This window comes from Vulpes vulpes, chromosome 11 (assembly GCF_048418805.1).
Source record: "Vulpes vulpes isolate BD-2025 chromosome 11, VulVul3, whole genome shotgun sequence".
NCBI classification, from domain to species: domain Eukaryota; kingdom Metazoa; phylum Chordata; class Mammalia; order Carnivora; family Canidae; genus Vulpes; species Vulpes vulpes.
This window is the reverse complement of record NC_132790.1, coordinates 78721254-78741832: the sequence shown is the minus strand read 5'-3', so window position 1 is coordinate 78741832 and position 20579 is coordinate 78721254. Positions and strand designations below refer to the sequence as shown.

The 20579-nt window shown below is 34.1% G+C and overlaps 1 protein-coding gene across 9 annotated transcripts in view; it reads right to left on the bottom strand.

The window, feature by feature from the left end:
• The window catches only part of ATP2C1 (ATPase secretory pathway Ca2+ transporting 1), a 164730-nt gene that overhangs the window by 76098 nt on the left and 68053 nt on the right, over positions 1-20579 (bottom strand). For 6 of the 9 annotated variants that reach the window (XM_026015515.2, XM_026015516.2, XM_026015517.2 and 3 more), the window contains 5 exons: positions 15270-15380; positions 12881-12997; positions 9632-9721; positions 7555-7590; positions 4020-4081 (listed from right to left, as the gene is read on the bottom strand). In XM_026015515.2, the coding sequence (XP_025871300.1) occupies positions 4020-4081; positions 7555-7590; positions 9632-9721; positions 12881-12997; positions 15270-15380 (416 nt within the window). Of the gene's footprint in view, positions 1-4019; positions 4082-7554; positions 7591-9631; positions 9722-12880; positions 12998-15269; positions 15381-15545; positions 15599-20579 lie in introns of all 9 variants that reach the window. The other 3 variants (XM_072726826.1, XM_072726828.1, XM_026015518.2) reach the window with 1 other exon arrangement.

The following is a 20579-nucleotide window of genomic DNA, read 5'->3' as shown; positions in this document are numbered from 1 at the left end:
TTCTAGTGGGCTTGCCTGAGGAAAAATATGTTGTAGTATTATAATCACTTCAAAGAAGCTAAGTCAAATATAAGAAACTAAGCAAATAATTATTTTCCTATTCTTGGTAATTAAGATGTTCAGATGACAAAAAGGGCATTGGAAAAAATGACCAGTTAAGTTGTAGCACTCTTCTTCTTCATCTGGGTCTGTTTGATTGTGCATCACTATAACCCCAACAGTGCTTAACACAGTCACACACACACACACACACACACACACGCACGCACGCACGCAAAAAAAACCTGTTAAATAAATCCGTGTCTCAAGAATCGCAAAATCAGTACTTTAAAGTTTTAATATTACAACTTCCTACATTGAACAGAACATGAATTTTTCACGTCAGCCTAATGATTTCTACCATATGTTTGGACAGATCTGGTATCACCATTTGTTACTACTGGTACTATTCACACTCAATTTCTATTTTTAAGACTGCAAATCCATTTTCATTTATCTCCATGTATTTTTTTATTTGCTCTTTGAATTCTATTGTATGTGTGCTCTTTCCAAATTTTTCTTGTGATGGATTTCCAGTTTCATACCACTGCAGTCAGAAAAGATGCACAATCTAATTTCAATCTTTATGAATTTCTTGAGACTTGTTTTGTGGCCTAATATGTGATCTATTCTGAAGAATGTTCCATGTGCACCTGAAAAGAATATGTAATCCATGGTTTTTGGATAGACTGCTCTGAATATTATGTTAGGTAAATTTCAATTAATTTGTCATTCAAAGCACTGTTTCCTTGCTGATTTTTCTAAAAAACAAACAAACAAACAAAAAGAAAAAAAAACAAGAAGAAGAAGAAAGAAAATCAACGGTCCAAAATCTTTGGGACACAGAAAAAAATCGTTCTAAGAGGGAAGTTTACAGCAATACAGGCCTACTTCAAGAAACAAGAAAAATCTCAAGTAAACCTTATACTTAGAGCTGGAAAACAGAGAATAAAGTCAAAGCCAGTAGAAAAAAGAAAATAATAAAGATTAAAACAGAAATAAAATAGAGACTAAAAAAACAATAGATCAATAAAGCCAGGAGCCAGTTCTTTGAGAAGATCAACAAAATTGACAAACCTTTAGCCAGACTCCTCAAGGAGAGGATGCAAATAAATAAAATCAGAAAGGATGTAGGAAAAATAACTACTGATATCACAGAAACACAAAGGATTATAAAAGATTATTACAACAAATTATATGTCAACAAATTGGACAACTTTGAATAAATAGATAAATTCCTAAAAATATATAACCTTCCAAGACTGAATCAGGAAGAAGGAAAATTAAAAAGACCAACTCCTAGCAATGCAATTGAATCAGTAGTCAAAAAATTCCCAATAAAAGTCCAAGACAAGATGGATTCACAGGTGAATTTTACCAAACATTTAAAGAAGAGTTAATACTTATTCTTCTCAAACAATTCCAAAAAGTAGAAGACATTGGAAAGTTTCAAAATTCATTACATGATGCCAGCATTACCCTGACATCAAAACCAGATTAACACACTACAAAAAACAAAAACTACAACCCAATATCTCTGATGAGCACAAATGTAAAAATCCTCAACAGAATATAAGCAAACAAAATTCAACAACATATTAAAAACATCATTCACCACAATCAAATGGCATTTATTCCAGGAATGCAAGGGTGATTCAATATTTCCAAATTAATCAGCATGATGCATCACATTTACAAAAGAAAGGATAAAAACTGTATGATCATCTCAACAGATGCAGAAAAAGCATTTAACAAAGTACAACATCCATTCATGACAAAAACGCAACAATTAAGTTTAGAGGGAACATACATCAACATGATAAAAGTCTTCTATGAGAAACCCACAACTAACATCATACTCAATGGTGAAAAACAGACTTTTCCTCTAATATCAAGAACAAGGCAAGGATGTCCACTTTTCACCACTTTTATTCAACACAGTATTTAGAAGCCTTGCCACAGCAATCAGACAAGAAAAAATAAATAAATAAATAAAAGGCGTCCAATTGCTAAGGAGGAAATAAAACTGTCACTATTCACAGGTGACATGTTACTATATATAGAAAAACCCAGGCAGCCCCAGTGGCTCAGCGGTTTAGCACTGCCTTCAGACCAGGGCCTGATTCTGGAGACCCGGGATCAAGTCCCACATCAGGCTTCCTGCATGGAACCTGTTTCTCCCTCTGCCTGTGTCTCTGCCTCTCTCCCTCTCTCTCTGTCCCTCATGAGTAAATAAATAAAACCTTAAAAAAAAAAAAAAAAAAGAAAAAGAAAAGAAAAACCCTACAGATTCCACCTAAAAACTGCTGGAACCAACAGTGATTTCAGTAAAGACACTGGATACAAAATTAATATACAGAAATCTGCTGCGTTTCTATGCAATAATAATGAAGGAGAAAGAGAAATTAAAAAAAAACAATCCCATTTACAATTGTACCAAAAAGAATAAAATACCCAGGAATATATTTATCCACAGGTGAAAGATTTATACTCTAAAAACTTTAAAGCACTGATGAAAGAAATTGAATATGAACAAATGGGAAGACAGACACAGAGATCAACAGAACAGAATAGAGAGCCCAGAAATAAATCCACACTTAAATGGTCAATTAACCTACAACAAAAGAGGCAAGAATATACAATGGGGAAAAGACAGTCTCTTCAATATACGGTGTTGGGAAAACTGGAAAGCTACATGCAAAAGAATAACTGGACCACTTTCTTACACCACAGAAAAATAACTCAAAATGGATTAAGGACCAAAATATAAGACCCAAAACTATAAAACAACTAGAAGAAAACACAGGTTGTAATTTCTTTGACATCACCACAGAAACATTCTTCCTTCTTCAGGCAAGGGAAACAAAAGCAAAAATTAACTATTAGGGCTAAACAAAAATAAAAAGCTTGTATACAGCAAAGGAAACCATTAAAAAAAATAGCAACCTACTTAATGGAGAAGATATTTGCAAATAATATACCCAATAAGGGGTTAATATCCAAAATTTATAAAGAATTCCTACAACTCGACACTAAAATAAATAAATAAATAAAAATAAAATAATAATCTGATTAAAGATAGGCAGAGGACATGAATAGACAGTTTTCCAAAGAAGATGCACAGATGGCCAACAGACATGAAAACATGCTCAACATCACTAATCACCAGGGAATGCAAATCAAAACCACAATAAGATCACTTTACAACCATCAGAATTTTTACAATCAAAAATACTAGAAACAAGTGTTGGTGAGGATGTGGAGAGGAAGGAATCTTCATACACTGATGGTGGGAATACAAACTGGGGGAGCCAATGTGCAAAAACAGTATGGACATTTCTCAAAAAATTAAAAATAGAGTATGATCCAGTAACTGGTAAAAATATCATATAATCCAGTAATTCCACTACTAGGTATTTACCTAAAGAAAATGAAACCACTAATTCAAAAAGATATATGCACCCCTATGTTTACTGCAGCATTATTTGCAATAGGAGAAGATATGGAAGCAACCCAAATGTGCATCCATAGATAACTAGATAAAAGAGATGTGGTGTACACACACACACAGAGGAATATACTCAGCCATAAAAAAGAATGAGATTTCACCATTTGCAATAACATAGATGGATCTAGAGGGTATAATGCTAAGTGAAATTAAGACAGAAGAAGACAAATACCATATAATTTCACTCACATATGAAATTTAAGAAGCAAAACAAATGAACAATGAAAAAAGTGACAAATGAAAAAACAGACTCTTAAAAACTGAGAACAAGCTGGTGGCTGCCAGAAGATGGGAAGGGGTATGGGTGAAAGAGATAAAAGCAATTAAGAGTACACTTACAGTGATGAGTACTGAGTAATATATAAAACTGCTGAATCATTTATTATACACTTGAAATGAATATAACACTGTATGCTAATTATACTTCAATTTTTAAAAAAGTAGAAATTCATATCAGAAACAAGGATCATACCAATGGCATTCTGGTGGCATAAGTTTACTCAGTTCTTCAAGAGATTTTTCTGAACGATATTCCTATTTTTAAAAAAAGAATATAATATTAAGAGAAAACATTTATAAAAAATGCAAATATGTATGTTCCTATGTACATATTCCATGTTAGACTTAAATATTAATCTCATTTTTATTTTTATTTCTTTAATCTCATTTTAAAAAAAACTTCCCCCAGTTTTTATCTTTTCCTTTAGTTGCACTTATATTTCTAACACATAAAACGTTATCCCTTATTAAAAATAACGCTAAATTATAGTGACCAAACAATTCTGACAATTAAATATTCCCAATTATATATGTTAATATTCAATGTGAAACCTAAGGTCAGTTTATTTATAAGAAAATGAAGAACACTCATTAGAGTGTCCAAAGAATATATAATCTTCAGTCATTTAAAGTTAAATTTATTGAGCCTCATGATTAAGATAATTTTACTTTCAGTGTTTCATGACCAAAGAAGTCAAAGACAATTAACTACAAGCAACATCTGCTTTGAGGATTAAGCACAGGCTAACCACAAAGGTTTGTGGGGTAAGTTTACTTGGAACATGTTAAATAAGAGTCAGTTGTGGCTGGCACTACTTTGACAGACACCTTTCCCATCACCCTAAATTATCCGGAAGGGGACATTCTCAGGAGCCCTAAGTCTGAGATGCTCCAGTCTTTCTCTATGCATATAATCAAAGCTGAAAGTCAGAAACATCTTTAACTTCACCATACTATCTAATCCATGTTTCCATGGGCAGTCTTGCTTCACACATTACTGCTATTTTTGTCTCATGTCTGCACTAAACGCACCAATCTTTTAATCTAAGTTTTATTTTTTTAACTTTTTTTAAAGATTTTATTTATTCATGAGATAGAAAGAGAAGCAGAGACACAGAAAGAGAAGCAGGCTCCATGCAAGAAGCCCGATGTTAGACTCGATCATGGAACTCTGGGATCCGTCCGGAGTCTGCCCAAAGGCAGATGCTCAACTGCTGAGCCACCCAGGCATCCCTTAATCTAAGTTTTAAAAGGGAGAAGGGTGAGTAGTGGGAGTAAAAGCTGAGGAGTGTTTTGAAATGACTGCAGCGCTAGTACTATTCAAAGTTTCACATCCATCACAAACTTTTTCAAATAGCAAATTCAAAGCTGTATAAGAATAACTTAGAATTAAATCAGTATTGACTTAGGCAAGAGGCACAAATGTGAAAGTAAGGTAAATCTATAATATGAAAATTCTAAGACACCTCTCCCCCAACCATACAAGAGTATTAAAGAATTTGGAAGTTTTACCAAAAAATTCCATTGAAGGTTAGAAAACACTCACCAATTCTAGATCCTAGTATTACCTCCCTCTTCAAATGTCTTAAGGCTTTCCTCCCTACAACTACAGAGATAACTTCTGTATCAAAATGACCATTTAACATAACATTAAAAACCTGGCAGCCATCTCTCATGAACACTTAAAGTTATATCTACAGTTTATTGTAAGGTGATATCAATGTATGACTATATAAAACAATTAGCTATATTCTTGGCTGTGAGGGTATACAATGGGGTAAGAAACGGAGATTTGAAAGAGACAGGGAAAAAAGGGTACACATAAATATAAAAATAAACAAGTGTTCTCCTCCTAAAACCGAGATTAAAAACACAAATACTAAATAAAATACGGCATTGATAATTTCAGAGTTTTGGTAGTTTTCTGACAAAACACTATAAGTTGAAGCAGCAGCACAGGATCCTTTTACAGAGGGTTTTTAATTGCAGTTTATAGAATATTTTGTTGGTTTCAAGGCACATTTGGGTAAAAGGCTCATATATATATATAAGAAACCAGACATAACAATCTGAAACTGGGCTTTTCATAAATGTTCTGATTCCTTCTGGGGTTTTCCATCAAATGAACCCCTCGTAGAGATATTTAGCAGATGGTTTCTGCCATTGCATTCACAGTGTTTAACATGCAATCTTTATGGAAAATTCCACACTATGTTAAAAATCGCAATTTTGTGCGTTTTTTTTGGGGGGGGGGGGGGTAGGGGCTCTCTATGTACCAACAGAATGAGCAAAGGTCCTCATATCTGTAGTGATAATGCTGTAGGAATCCCTCTGAAGAAAGTCACTCCATATTTCTTAAGCATTATTAAAGATGCAAGAGGGTTCCCAGTTACTGGTTGAGTGGATGGTACAACCCACATGTCTGAATGAAGAGCAGCCTTGAATATGACCAGCCTGGAAGGATCTCTGCTGGACTAACTAGTTCCACCTACCCCAGGGCAACTTTTGTCTGTTCTAAGAAAGAAGATTCCCTGGAAACAGAATCCCTGAAGTCTATTGATGGAGCTCACAAACTTACTGTAGATAATGTGATTACAACTGCCTTTTTTACAGTGGGTTACTGTAAAACTAATAACTTACTAAATTAGAGATTGCCACAGAAAGCCTGGATAATGACAGAAATAATAACCACAGATGTAAAAATAACCACAATCACTTAAAATATAGTCTTAAGATTAAAAACAACATGAACTTGAATGTCATACATTACATTATTCCCCTAACTAGAATAAACTTTTCTAAGATGTTTTGAGTCATCTCTACACTCAATGTGGGGCTCAAACTCCCAACCCCGAGATCCAGAATCACATGCTCCACCAACTTAGCCAGCCAGATGCCCCATTCCTTCTATTCTTATTAACTATGCTTTAAAATTGTTAATAAAATGAGACCTGCCAACACTATTCTAAAATATGAAGTTATCAAACATTATATAAACATAAAACTAAGCCTATGTTTTCATATATGCCTATACTTGCAATAAAAATCCTGACATTATCTCAACATTATACACATTTCATTTTTAAAAGGGGTTCCTCAGGGGCAGCCTGAGTGGCTCAGCGGTTTAGCACCTGCCTTCAGTCCAGGGTGTGATCCTGGAGACCCGGGGATCGAGTCCCACATGGGGCTCCCTGCATGGAGTCTGCTTCTCCCTCTGCCTGTGTCTCTGTCTGTCTCTCTCTCTGTGTCTCTCATGAATAAATTTTAAAAATTAAAAAAAAAAAGAGGGTTCCTCATTGTATGTTTTATTTACTGTTTGAATGCCTATGCTGAATTCGAAGTTTAATACAGGTCAGAACATTCTTTATGTCTAGGAAATGAGGAATTTAAACCTAGCCCAATTTTTTAATTAAATAAAGGTTTTAAACTTGTTGCTGGATTTTATTTATTTATTGTGCTTTTTGTCTTAATCTCCTTCAGTTACCTTTAACTTCATCAAATAAAAAAACATTTTCTTCATTCTACTTTCTAAATCAAAACAGTCAAATTAGTTCCACAAAGTTCCCTAGAGAGTTGAGTTTCTGAAGTCATTTCAAAAACAATGAATGAATTGTTCTGACCAATATTACCATCCTCCAATAACCACAGATTTTATAAGACACCCTAGTTTTTTTAAGCAATTAACTAAAATACCATTTTCATACTGAAAAAATAGGCTACCTACTCACCTGAACAAAGGCAACCGTGACGACGATAAGTATTGCCTAAACCAAACAAAGAAACAACTTTTTAAATCAGACATTGTAACTTCAGAAATAACTGTTAATAGTGTTTTATTTTTCTATCTGCAGTCTCCAGATACCAGACACTAAGCACTGATATCTACTGGGAAAGAAATCACAACTTTGCCTTTGGGGAAAAATTGACAGCTGACTGTGATTTGCCTCCCCTAGGGCAGCTTCTCAAATTTGATCTCAAGATACCTCTTTGCTCTTACAAACTAAGGACCAGCTTTTCTGTGGGTTTTAATCTATTGATATTTATCATAATTACTTTTTCAATTGCTCAGTTTTAATTTCTCCTTATTAATTCATCTAAAAAGTAGTAAAACCATTACATGTTAATATATACAACATTTTTATGGGAAATACACCTTTCAAATAAAAAAGTTTTTGAGAAAAATACCAAGTGTTTTCAATTATTCTATCTTTAATATCTGCCTTTAAAGACATTAATACAAAGCTAGATTCTCACATTAGCTTCTGCATTCAATCTAAGATCTTATGTTGATTAGGCTGAAGTATACAAAGAAAACCTAATCTCATACAGATATTGTTGGAAAAGGAAGTATTTTAAAAGCTTTTTCAGATGACTGTGATATCCTTCTTAGCTACTACACCAAAATTAGACAAGTATAGTTACTTAATTTGCAATGTAGAATCTAAATTGTATCAATGAACTTTTCTTAATTTATTATAGAAAATCCATTAACCTATTTTCACTTTGAATGGATCTTTGATCACTGAAAACACTGTAACATCTTGCACTGGTCACTTAGAAAACACTGATTTACTTGGTTACTCAAATCTTTCAAGTGTTAACACATTTTATAATAGTAAAAAAAAATCATATTCATTGAAATCACTACTGATCTCATTAGAATAAAGTCTTAAATACTGGGAAAGTATTTAGCACATGGTAATTAATAAAAATTTTGCAAAATTCTAAGTATCACTTGAAAGCCTGAATTTTATCACAGGCAATAAGTGCTATTTGTTTTCCTTGAAGTGATAGGTTCATTTCATTCACTTCCTTAAAAAAATATGCCATTTATCCAAGTCTTAACCAAGTCTATCATTCCTTCTTTTTAATAAAAGCCTAGTTCAGCTCACCAAAACTGCCCTTCCCTGAAACGACCACTGTACCTCAAGATACATAAATCCTTTATGCATATTTCTCATTTTATTATACATAATATTCAAAAGACATGTCCTCAACTTCCAAGATTTAATGAAATTAATTTTTACTGCTTTATGAAAAACACTTCTAAGAGAAACAAGGAAGAAAACAATGACCACTAGTACAGCTTGGTGCCATTATTTTGACTTGAGTCAATACTGTTTTACCTGCCATTGCTTTTGCACCACAGATACAAATATCTATAGCAAAAATAATGTTTTAATATTACAAAAATAGATTTGACCTTACAGTCTCCCTGAAACAGTTTCAGAGACACCACGGAGTCTACAAGCAAGAGTTCAAAAACCAAATTAAGCTCTATCTATATTAATTTCTACTGTGTTCTTAAGAATAAACATATTTGTTTTAATCAACGCTTATACTTGCTATTAACTTTTATACTATAAGAAAACAGAGGATAAGAAAACAAAGGAAACTTAGGAAACTTTCAATGAAAGCTAGAACAGCTTAGCCAGAAGAAATAAAATGTTACATAGTAAATAGTGTTCAATTGTTAAGTAATATTTTTACTTTCATAATCATCAGGCTTAGTTCACAATTAGTCAAAACATTCTCAATTAGAAAGGAAATTACATTTTAACCAGAAATTTATTATAAAATATTTCATATCTGTAAAATTATAAGGTTATCAAATAATTCTCATGAATGCCAATCACAGACCCTTGAACATTACTGGAGATTACTGCAACAAAATGCAGAATTTGGATATTAACAAAAAACCTGAAGAAATGTTAAGGTATTTCTCATTTGACTTCCCAAAATAAAAGCCAACCCTAATTTTAAATGATTATCCAATAATTTTAAAATATACATATTTTTTCTTACCACAGTGATACTGACAGCATCATCAAACTGATGCATTAAAACACTGATGACTGCAGAGGCCAGAAGCAGCATAATAAGGGGATTTTTAAACTGAAAGTGAAAACAAACAGCAATTCAACAGTTTGTATGAATGGTAGTTATGTTCCATCACAACAAAAACTTAAAAAAATAAACTACTGAAGCACAGCTAGAAAACTATGAGTCTACATTTGAATGAGATTTTATGTCTCTTCAATTAACAAAAAATTTATACTTAACTACATTTAAAAGTCACCACTTAACAGTTCCTTTTCAGAAAAAAAAGAAAATTAAATATCAATACTTGAAACTAAAACCTACCAATTCCTTATGATACATGTGTATTTTCAGTACAATAATTTAATAAATAGAACTGGACTGAATTTCTACTGAAGCTAGAATGAGTGGAAAATTATTTTTAAAATGACGATTTAGGTTAACACTGGGTAGCACACCTAACTTATGAGGTCCAAACATTCCTATACTTAGTAAATTAGCACAGATTACAATTCAGGGGTTGTCCCACATGCCCCAGGGATAATCCCCCTTGGTCAGCAAAGAGCTGATAGTAAGATCCACTCCACAGAAGCTGAGAATTTTCCAATTGCTCATTTTCCTAATATCTATCTGGCAGAGGCAACAGTATCTAAAGAAACAGAACCACACCACCGACCCAACCAGGCCGTGCTTTGATGACCAAGCACCAGAGCTACCCTAAATTCTTCCAGTTGGACATCCTACTCCTTAAACATCAGAGCTTTGTTGCCAGAGCCTCTTCCTTCTGATGAAATGGTGCCAATCACTGTTAAAGGTGCAAAAGTCACTAGGCTACAAAGAATTCATCCCACCAGAGAGCCCAGCCCCTAGATACAACAGCAGTGAGGTTAGATCCTGTCACCTCCCACTCCCTATATGATTCCATTCCCTGACACAGTGGTTCTGACCCTGCTTCACATCAGAATCATGCGAAGAACTTCTAACAAATGCCTAGGTTCACACCAGACCAGTTCAATAAAAACCTCTGGGCATAGGGCCCAGGCTTCAGCAGTTTTTAAGCATTCCCCAAGTGATTCTAACTTTTAGAGGATTGAAAATCACTACTCTAACAAACTAAAACTACAACTGCAATATGGTTTAGGGTTGACAAACCACACACACTTCACTGAGTCAGAGTACCTGGATTTAAATCCAGCTCTTTCACTTATGTATGACCCAAGGCTCCTCATCTGGTAAAACAGTACCTTACACCAAAAGTATGGTAAAAATTAACTAAGAATGTATATTAAAGCACTGTGTAGGGAACCCTGGGTGGCCCAGCGGTTTGGCGTTTGGCCCAGGGCGTGATCCTGGAGACCCAGGATCGAATCCCACGTCGGGCTCCCAGTGCATGGAGCCTGCTTCTCCCTCTGCCTATGTCTCTGCCTCTCTCTCTCTCTCTGTGTGTGACTATCATAAAAAAATAAAAATAAAAATAAAAAATATAAAAAATAAAAAAAATAAAAAAATAAAGCACTGTGTAAACCATAAAACCCTCTTCAAATGTTAGCTCTTATCATCACAAATTGATGACAAGACCCATGGGCTTTTTTATTACAATCTCTAAAATAGCTATGCCATGGTAATAAGCATACCACTTGATTAATGGCAGGCTTCAGACAAATGTTTGCAAAGCAACAAATTCAGTGTTCTTTGTAGAGGAACAGAGAGGCTGCCCAGTACTTTATGATTAACAACTGATATTTACTGCTAATGTAGTTCAGCACAAGCAGAACTACATTACATTGTTTCTGTTTCATTCTCAAGGCAATCCCATGATGCAGGTAGCTAGCTTTGAAACACGAATAAGAAAGTAAAGCATCAAATTATACCGCCAAGTAATAAGTAAGTCCAATCATCGTAGTTTGTAAATCCAGAGTCAACCTCCTAAAGTTTTAGGTAATGTGGAAATGTGGTAAATGTGAGAATACAAACATGCATATAAATAATATTCTACAAACATGACAGATTGTTTTCCACTTTAGACAAACTCATCTGCAAAATTAAGACCAATAAATTTGGACCCATTAATAAGCCCTTTAGGAAAGTTATACATAGGGTAGGGGGATAGGGTAATTGAGTGACAGGCATTAAGGCAGGCACAAGATGTAATGAGCAGTGGGTGTTATACTATATGCCGGCAAATTGAATTTAAATAAAATTAAATTTAAAAATAACATCTTTAAAAAAAAAAAAAAGCTACACATAGATCTTTAAAAAAAAAAAAAACCAACTGGTAGTTAGAAGGCATTAAAAGTTTTCTTTACTAAAAAGAACTTGTTAAAAAAATAAGTAAGTAAGTAAAAATAAAAAGAACTTGTTTGGCAAACTAACCCCACTGGGTGAAAACTGGCCACAGGATTCTGGATTTTTGGAACTTTTCACAGTAACATACTTGTTATCAAGATAAGACAAAATCCTACAATAAGTCTTTCTGAAAAGATTGGGATATTGACAGAATATATTAAAAATAACTATTGTTTATAGATACCTTACAATCTCCTAAAATTTCCTCATGTTATAGATAAGAGACTCAGAAGATAATAAAGATCATATAGCTAGTAAGAAATAAAGATAGAATCTGTACTCAGGCAGTCTGGATTCAAACTACCTAACTTACTTTTATTACATTTTCTTTTTTTTTTTTTTTAAAGATTTTATTTATTTATTCATGAGAATACACAGAGAGGAGAGAAAGAGAGAGGCAGAGACACAGGCAGAGGGAGAAGCAGGCTCCAGGCAGGGAGCCTGAGGTGGGACTCAATCCCAGGTCTCCAGAATCAGGCCCTGGGCTGAAGGCAGTGCTAAACCGCTGAGCCACCGGGACTGCCCTTATTACATTTTCTAAGCTGGCCATATTACTTTAAACAATATGAACATTCCAAAAATATATATTAATATACATATATTAGCATTCCTTATAAGTGTAAGGTAGACATCCGTAAAGGAAACTACTGTTCATAATATCAATTCCACATTATAGGTAAGTCCTTAAAGATTTGCATAATAAAAATTATATAAATTCCAGGTTAACATAGCAAACTCTAACAGAAAAATGTAGGTAAAACAGGTATTTTTTTTTTAATTATTTTTCTCCCACAAAAAAAAAAAAAAAGGCTTCACAAAAGTAAACAACTACACTAACAAAAAATACATGTAAATTACACAGCAGAGGAGGAAATAAAAACATCTCACCTGAGAAATATATTTCTTCCATAGTGGCTCATCTTCACTGATATCAAACTCATTCCAGCCATGGAAGGCTCGCCTATGACTCACTTCACATTTGTTTAGACCATTCTGAAGATCAGCCTATTAGATTTTACATATAAAAGTTACTAAAAATGTTAGCAGAGGACAAAAGAACAAAAACACAAGGGTACATAATGTATGTTCATATTTATAAGAATTATACAGCAGTCAAAACTAATCTGTTGTAACAAAAAGCATTATTCAGTGGTTGCTTGGGGCCAAGAGCAAAATCTACTTAGAAATCTGTAGAGGAACCTGATGGAACTTCTAGGAGTGATGAAAGTGTACCATATCTTAATTCTGGTGGTAGTTACATTTGCCAAAATGCAAACTGTTCCCTTAATATGGGTACATTATATTTCATTTAAATTATACCTTGATAAAAAAATTACTGATATATAGGTAACATATATTAGCACTTTTAAAAAATGTAAGCAATAAGGTAGAGTTTAATAAACTTATGATTTTCTCTGAGAAAAAAGAAATAACAAAAATCAGCCACATGACTTACAGAAAGCAAAATATCAGTACATTTTAGTTAGCTTTGTTTTCATTGTTTTATTTTCTAAAATTATTTTCTCCAAAAGAACATTCAGTGGACCAAAACTGCCTTTCTTGTTCTCTGAGCATATTATCAAAACCCTCAGATTGGTATTACTTTTTACTCCTGAACTGTGTAATTATTTCAAGCAGATAATTTGTGGTTCCTAAATTACTGAAAATAATTATGTTCTATGAACACCACCTACATTCTTCAGTCACCACAATATTGTGACTTATAAGAAATACTTATGTTATCTGGTCATCAATGACCAAGCATATTTCTCATTTTTATTTATCTGGTCTTCCTCCAGGGTTGTTGGCTCAGAGCTCCTAAAACTCTTGGAATTTCCTGGGATATGGCAAAAAGGTGTCTTTTGTTGTGTTAATGAAAGTGACTTTTGGACCCCACCCAAAAGCAGCAGCTGGTAGCCAAGAGGGTTCACCATCCTCCCTTACCTCTGAAGAGAGAGAGGATAGAGGCTGTATCAGCCAAAGGCCAATGACTCAGTCAATCATGACTAAGCAATGAAGCCTCCATAAAAGCCCAAAAGGACTGGGCTTGGAGAGCTTCCAGGCTGAACACATGGAGACTGGGGAAAATGGAGTACCTGGAGAGGACATGGAAGCTCCAGGCCCTTTCCCCATACCAGACCCACTTATCTCTTCATCTGGCTGTTGATTTGTATCCTTTATTTTATCTCTTTAATAAACTGATAAACTTAAGTGTTTGCTTGAGCTCTGTGAGCCACGCTAGCAAATTAAATGAATCTAAGAAGAAACATCTCATCTGTACTGAGTAGGTCAAAAGCATAGATAATAGCCTAGAACTTGTGATTGACTTTTGAAGTCAGGAGTAAGAGACAAACTTCCAGGGCTGAATCCTTAACCTATGGAATCTGATGTTATCTCTGGGTGGATACTGTTAGAATTGAGTTAAATTCTTGGGTGTCCAAGAATTGCATGGTGTTATGTGTAGGAGAACCAACCCTCCCAACCATACTGGAATTGGGTCTGAGAACCTCAGAAGAGTCATTGTCTCTCACGATGTATTATCATAACTAGCATTAAAGAATGAAATTGCTTGCATCCCTAAAATAATCAGTTTCTCCAGCCAAAAGCTTTATAATAGAATTTTATAATGGAGTCTCACAACACTTAAAAATATTTAAAATAAATGGTTTTAAAACATAAATACACCAAAAAACCCTCAAAAACACAGATATCCAATGTTTTTTAATGCCATCATTAAAATACGTGAATTCTGAAAGAAAAATAAAAAACACTATGTTACATTAGACTGTGCTTTTTAAAACTAAAGAGATTAAGTTACATAGGCAATTAAAGTTTATTTGCAGTCCCTATCTTGTACTTAGCTTTTACTTTACTTTAGAAAACACTTACAAAAAAATGATAAACTCCTCTCTACTTATGTTAATTAATATTAATAATTAACTATTTTATTAATCCAACTAATCCTTACATAGCATTAATAGTTCCTGGCAATGCTAATGACCTAGAGCTGCACTGTCCAATTAGGTAAACACTAGCCCTGCACAGCCATTTAAATTTTAATGAATAAAAATTAAATTAAATTAAGTTCAGTTCCTTACCTAAATAGCCACACTTCAAATACTGAGTTGTCATGTTTAAATTAACTACTCGCTACTGTACTGAACAGTGCAGAACAGCATATTTACATCATCACAGAAAATTCTATTGGACGGCATTTATCTATAGTCTAAGTTGACTGATTTACTATTTACTCCCTACCTCCCCACCAAGCACTTACTTGGAGAATGCTTGCAACTTCACTGACTGGTAATTCGCTTGCTTTTTTTGATGTCAATACAGGAATCATTGTCTCATTTTCAGCATTAGGAATTTTTTGAAAACGTGCAACCTGGCAAATAAAACCAAAGGAAAAATATTTGAATATACCAAAAAATTGAATGCACTCTAGAATAAATGAATATCCAAATGTTCATAAAGACTTAGTTTCCATTTAAAAAACAAACATTTTTAGAAAAATAAATATCTAGTTCTAATAAGATAATTTTATACTGACCATGTGCTATTTCTCCAGAAAGCACATTTCAAAAATTAGGCCACCAGTGCCAGCTAGAACACAAAATAATTTCCACATTAAATTAAAAAGATGCTATTTCTACACCAATATAATGAGTAAAAAGTAAAACAGATGTCCTGTCTAGCAGATCCTGATAATTACATGTAGTCATAATCGTCTAAACTCATTATGTTTAACAGGAAAGACAGAATGCTAAGCTTTCTCCACTTTAACTATGCCTGTTGGTCAGCCCATTTCTTAACTATCCAGAAAAACACCTGGCTACTCTACATAAGCACCAGGACAGCAAGTCATATTTTAAAACCTATTCCCAAACTAGCCGGAAAACAAAAGAGCAAAAAAGAGGATGCACAGTTGGGAAGGGGCTGTGAACAGAGTAAATCACAGAGATGGCGGTAACCATGGTATCTACTTGATGCAGCTTCATAAGTATCTATAGAAAACTGTTTAATACACTTCCAGAAATAGATCCCCAATCCAGACTGTCCTGGGTCCTATGCTGACAGATTTTTTATAGACAAAAAGTTCTGAATAAATAGGAGAAGGTGAGACAAAAGCTCCCCACAGAAAGTGTAGAGGAAAAACATTTCAGTTGCTACCCATCCCGATTAAAATACTGAAACTGAAGTGATCATCTTATTACCAAGACACACATCTTTAAGCTTTCAGATGAAACATCTTCAACCTTGGATAATCAACATTTTTAGGATAAAATATTTCCCTAAAATTTTGTCGACATAACACTTCTTTAACACAAGAAATGAGATGGATCAAAGAATAACTTAGTTTCTATTATTATAAGACAATAATAGAAGACTATATGCTCTCATTACAGAGGTCTGTATACATAAAAAAAAAATCTTTACACCTACTCCAAAAGCTAGTAAATAGTGTGACATTATCTTGTGAGATCTTAAAGCAAAATTAAAAAGGATCAAATAAATACATTACCTGAAGTGACAAGATTCATAAAATCTTATTTCTAAGATTCTTGCACCTCAGTTTCTTCACATGTAAAATAGGGGTAATAGTGACTAAAGTTGTGTGAGGATTACATCCATTAAAAACATACCTGACCCACTAGTTAAGGGCTGGAATAGCTATTTTTCTCTAAGCAGTACTTAATATTTACATGTATATTCACCAGTACAATTAGCTCAATAAAGAACTAAATTACTAAAGAGAATAAAGTTAGATTTGCAATAATTTTTCTACTGAAATATACTTTTCTAATGTTGACATATTGGAAATTGCCATCTCAAGTACCCAATATGAAGTACAGGAGCCTTTCTCATAAAATCTTTTTAAAGTAATCCTTTGGTAGCTGTTACAAAGACAGGGTCCATGTTGGAATATACTCTCCATAAAATCTTTCATGGGCCCAAAAGAGCTGAAAAATTTCAATAGAATAAAGTGAGACTATTTCACTTAACAATGGGTAAGACACTGAAGGGACATGATGATAACTAAATATAAAAAGGGCTGCCTGCCACGTGAAAGAGAGAAACACCAAAACCAAAGGGTGAGTTTCTAGCCAACCAACTTCTGGAGTTGGAATAAAGAGCACTGGATGTGTTCTGGCAAAGGCTGGACAACCATGTGATAAGGATGATTTCACTGAAAGGATTGCTAGTAATACAGGGAGGCTACAGCACAAATTTCTTGGCCAAAGGCAGCAATCTCAATCTACATTTATGCTTATTAGATTCTAATTCAACCTAAAATTATGGAAATTATTGAGTTCTAAGCCAGTTTTCTTTTTAAGCAAATGTTATTCTTAGTAGTTCAAATGGATCATTAGTTCTATGGCTTATAAGAGTAATTTGTTCACTCATTTATTTTTTAACAAACACTGCATCTATTGAGAATCTAACTCTGGTAGGCCCTTAGTATTAACAATGAGCAAAAACAAACTGAAGGGGTGGAGGGAGGAGGAAGGCGACAAATGTTATCAAAGAATAGCACAAATAAATGGAAAACTGAAAGTGATCATTACTATGAAGAAGTCCTTGGGCATGAGAGCTTACACAAAGATTGCAATCGGGACAGAAAAGTTTTCATGAGGAAGTGATACTTAATAGAATTGAAAGACAAGAAACTGCTGTCTAAGGGAAGGGATGAAAGTAGTAAGGGAACTGAGTGTGCAAAGTTCCTGGGAAAGAGGGAAGCATGGCAAAAGGAAGTCCTAAAGAATGAAGAACTAATAGAAGGCCACCATTTATTCACTTACTCATTCTGTCTTTAGACATATAATAAATGCTTATTATGTGCCAGGCACTGTTGTTGTTGCAGACCAAAAAGGTAAGAAGTCTAGCCTCATGAAGCTAAATACCAATAGGAAACAGAAGACTATAAATAATGTACTATACAATAAATGTTCCAGAAGACAATTTAAAAAGGAAGGGTAAGTAAGGAAGAAATTGCTTCAACCTACATAGGAGGTGAGAACTGACTGCTGAACTTGGCAACATAGAGATAAAGAAAGCAGTTTCAATGGAGTGGTGATGAACAAAAATCAGGCAGGAGTGGGTTCAGAGAAAACAGCAGGAAATAAGGTGGAGACAGCACATATAATCCTTTCCAGTTCTGCTGGAAAAAGGAGCAGAGAAATGGATTATTATAGCCAGAATGGAGTGTAGGTTTTAAGAGCTCGGTTGTTTTATTTTTTAAGATGATGTTTTTTAATATGAAAGAAATAACAAACAGCATGATGATCTAATAGAGGAAAAACCAGGAATTCAGGAGAGAGATGGGATAACTTAAAAAGTGATATTCTTGACTAAACAAGAGGGGATGGAATCTGACATAGTTGTAGAAGGACTGGCCTTAGATAAAGGAATAGATAGTTTATCCACAGTTACAGATGGGAAGGCAGAGTAACAAGGGAAGGATGCAGGCATACTGGTAGCTGTGGCAGAGGAACATATGGATATATTCTTCTGAGAATTACCTGGATTGAAAAAATCAGGAGGACATATAAAGCAAAAAAAAGGCTAAAGAATTAAGTGGGGATCCTACAGGGCCCTATGGGTCATATTATCGAATTTCTGTCTTAATCCTAAGAGCAAATGGAAGGCCTTGCACTGTAGTCTTGACAGTAAATAAAATAAAAGGTACAAGTTAGAAAATTGAAGTACAGAATAAGAGTGGTGAAATTTGGATACTATTACATATGCCTAAACAAGAGATAAACGTAGCCTGGACAAAGGTGGTAGGGTGCAGGAACAGATGTAGAGGTAAAAATAACAGTACAGGATGATGAACTAGATACATATATCAAAGAATTATACTAGGTTTCTAGCTTGTCTTACATGCTAAATACTAATGCTATTCACCATGGTAAAGAATATTGGAATATTCTTTTTAACAAATGGGGCTATGACAACTAGATATCCATGTAAAAAAAACACAAAGATGGACCCCTCCCTCCCACCATACACAAGATTAAATCAAAACGGATCAAAGACCTAAATGTAAGAGCTTGAACTATTAAACTCTTCAGAAGACAACTTGGGCTTAAATCTTAACCATGTTTTCTAAGCATGGCACCAAAAGTACAAGAAACAAAAAGACTGAACATCATCAAAATTAAAAACTTTTGTGCAGCAAAAGACACCATCAAGAAAGTGAAAAAGACAACCCACAGAATGAGAGAAAATATTTGCAAGTCATTTATCTGGTAAAGGGCCTATACTGCAATATATAAACTCTCACAATTCAATAATAAAAAAACATAATCCAATTTTAAAATGAGTAAAAGATCTGAATATATATTTCTAGAAAGAAAATATACAAATGACCAATAAGCACACAAGCAGATCATCATTAGTCATGAGGAAAATACATATCAAAACCACAATGAGATAGCACTTCATCCACTAGGATGACTAAAGTAAAAAAGACAATAAAAAGTGTTGGATAGCATACAGAGAAACTGGAACCTTCACGTATTGCTGTTGGAGCTGTTAAAAGGTGCAGCTGCTATGGAAAAGTTTGGCAACCATTATATACAATTATGCTATTATACAAACATGTTATTTTCTCTGGCTAAATGAGGAGTTTTCAGCTTGAAACAACTTCTGAGTGATTAAATAATGCTTTGATTTTGAGAACTATAAAATACAGGTGGATCATATAAATGTAGTTGAAGGTATTATCACCTCTAACAGGCAATGTTACGTCCTTCACATGTTAACTACAGAAGTTCATTGTCTATGGTACTAAGTTTCAAACATTAGGTATTATTTGCTTATCTCCTACCTCACCCTAAAAATATCCTGGGCTTAACTACAGGATAAGTTGCTAAGCCTCATAGTTGCTTTACTTTTGTTTCAGATAATGGCATTTATTAGATTTACACCTTCAATTATTTAACTCATGCAACCAATAAGCATTTACTAAAAAGACCTATACCTTGCACAGATGTAACTTAGCTGGAGAACCATGCCATACCAAAACACAAACATTTAAGAGTTGCAATACAGCAGTCAAATCATCACAATGCAATTAAGTCTGAAAATTCGGGAAAGGGAAGACTGTTAAAGCCCTCAGTATTCTGAGAAAACTTCCCTGAAGCAAGCCATTAAAAATGGATAGCAGGGAATGGCTAACACCTGTCAAGGAAGTATTTCAACCAAGAACACGAGTAAAAGCCAGAGCAATAGAAATCTAATCTGTACGTGACTAGGCCAATCTGGCTAGAATGAAATAAGTGTTTTATTATGCACTTCTACTGCCACTAAATGACCAAAAGCTACCCAGACATTAAGACAAGCTATAGAGTTTTTAATGGGATGCATTTAAAAACTGCAGAAATTTTTAAATTAGATCCTATAGGCAATAAACCCCATCACAGACCTACTAATCCCATATTTACATTTTAACAAGATTACCAGGTGATTCACTCATATATTTTGAGTCTAAGCACTGATGTATACATCAGTTCCCAATTCTGATGCAAATTAGAATTACATGGGGATTGCTATGGATCGACCTGCCCTCACCAAATACTCT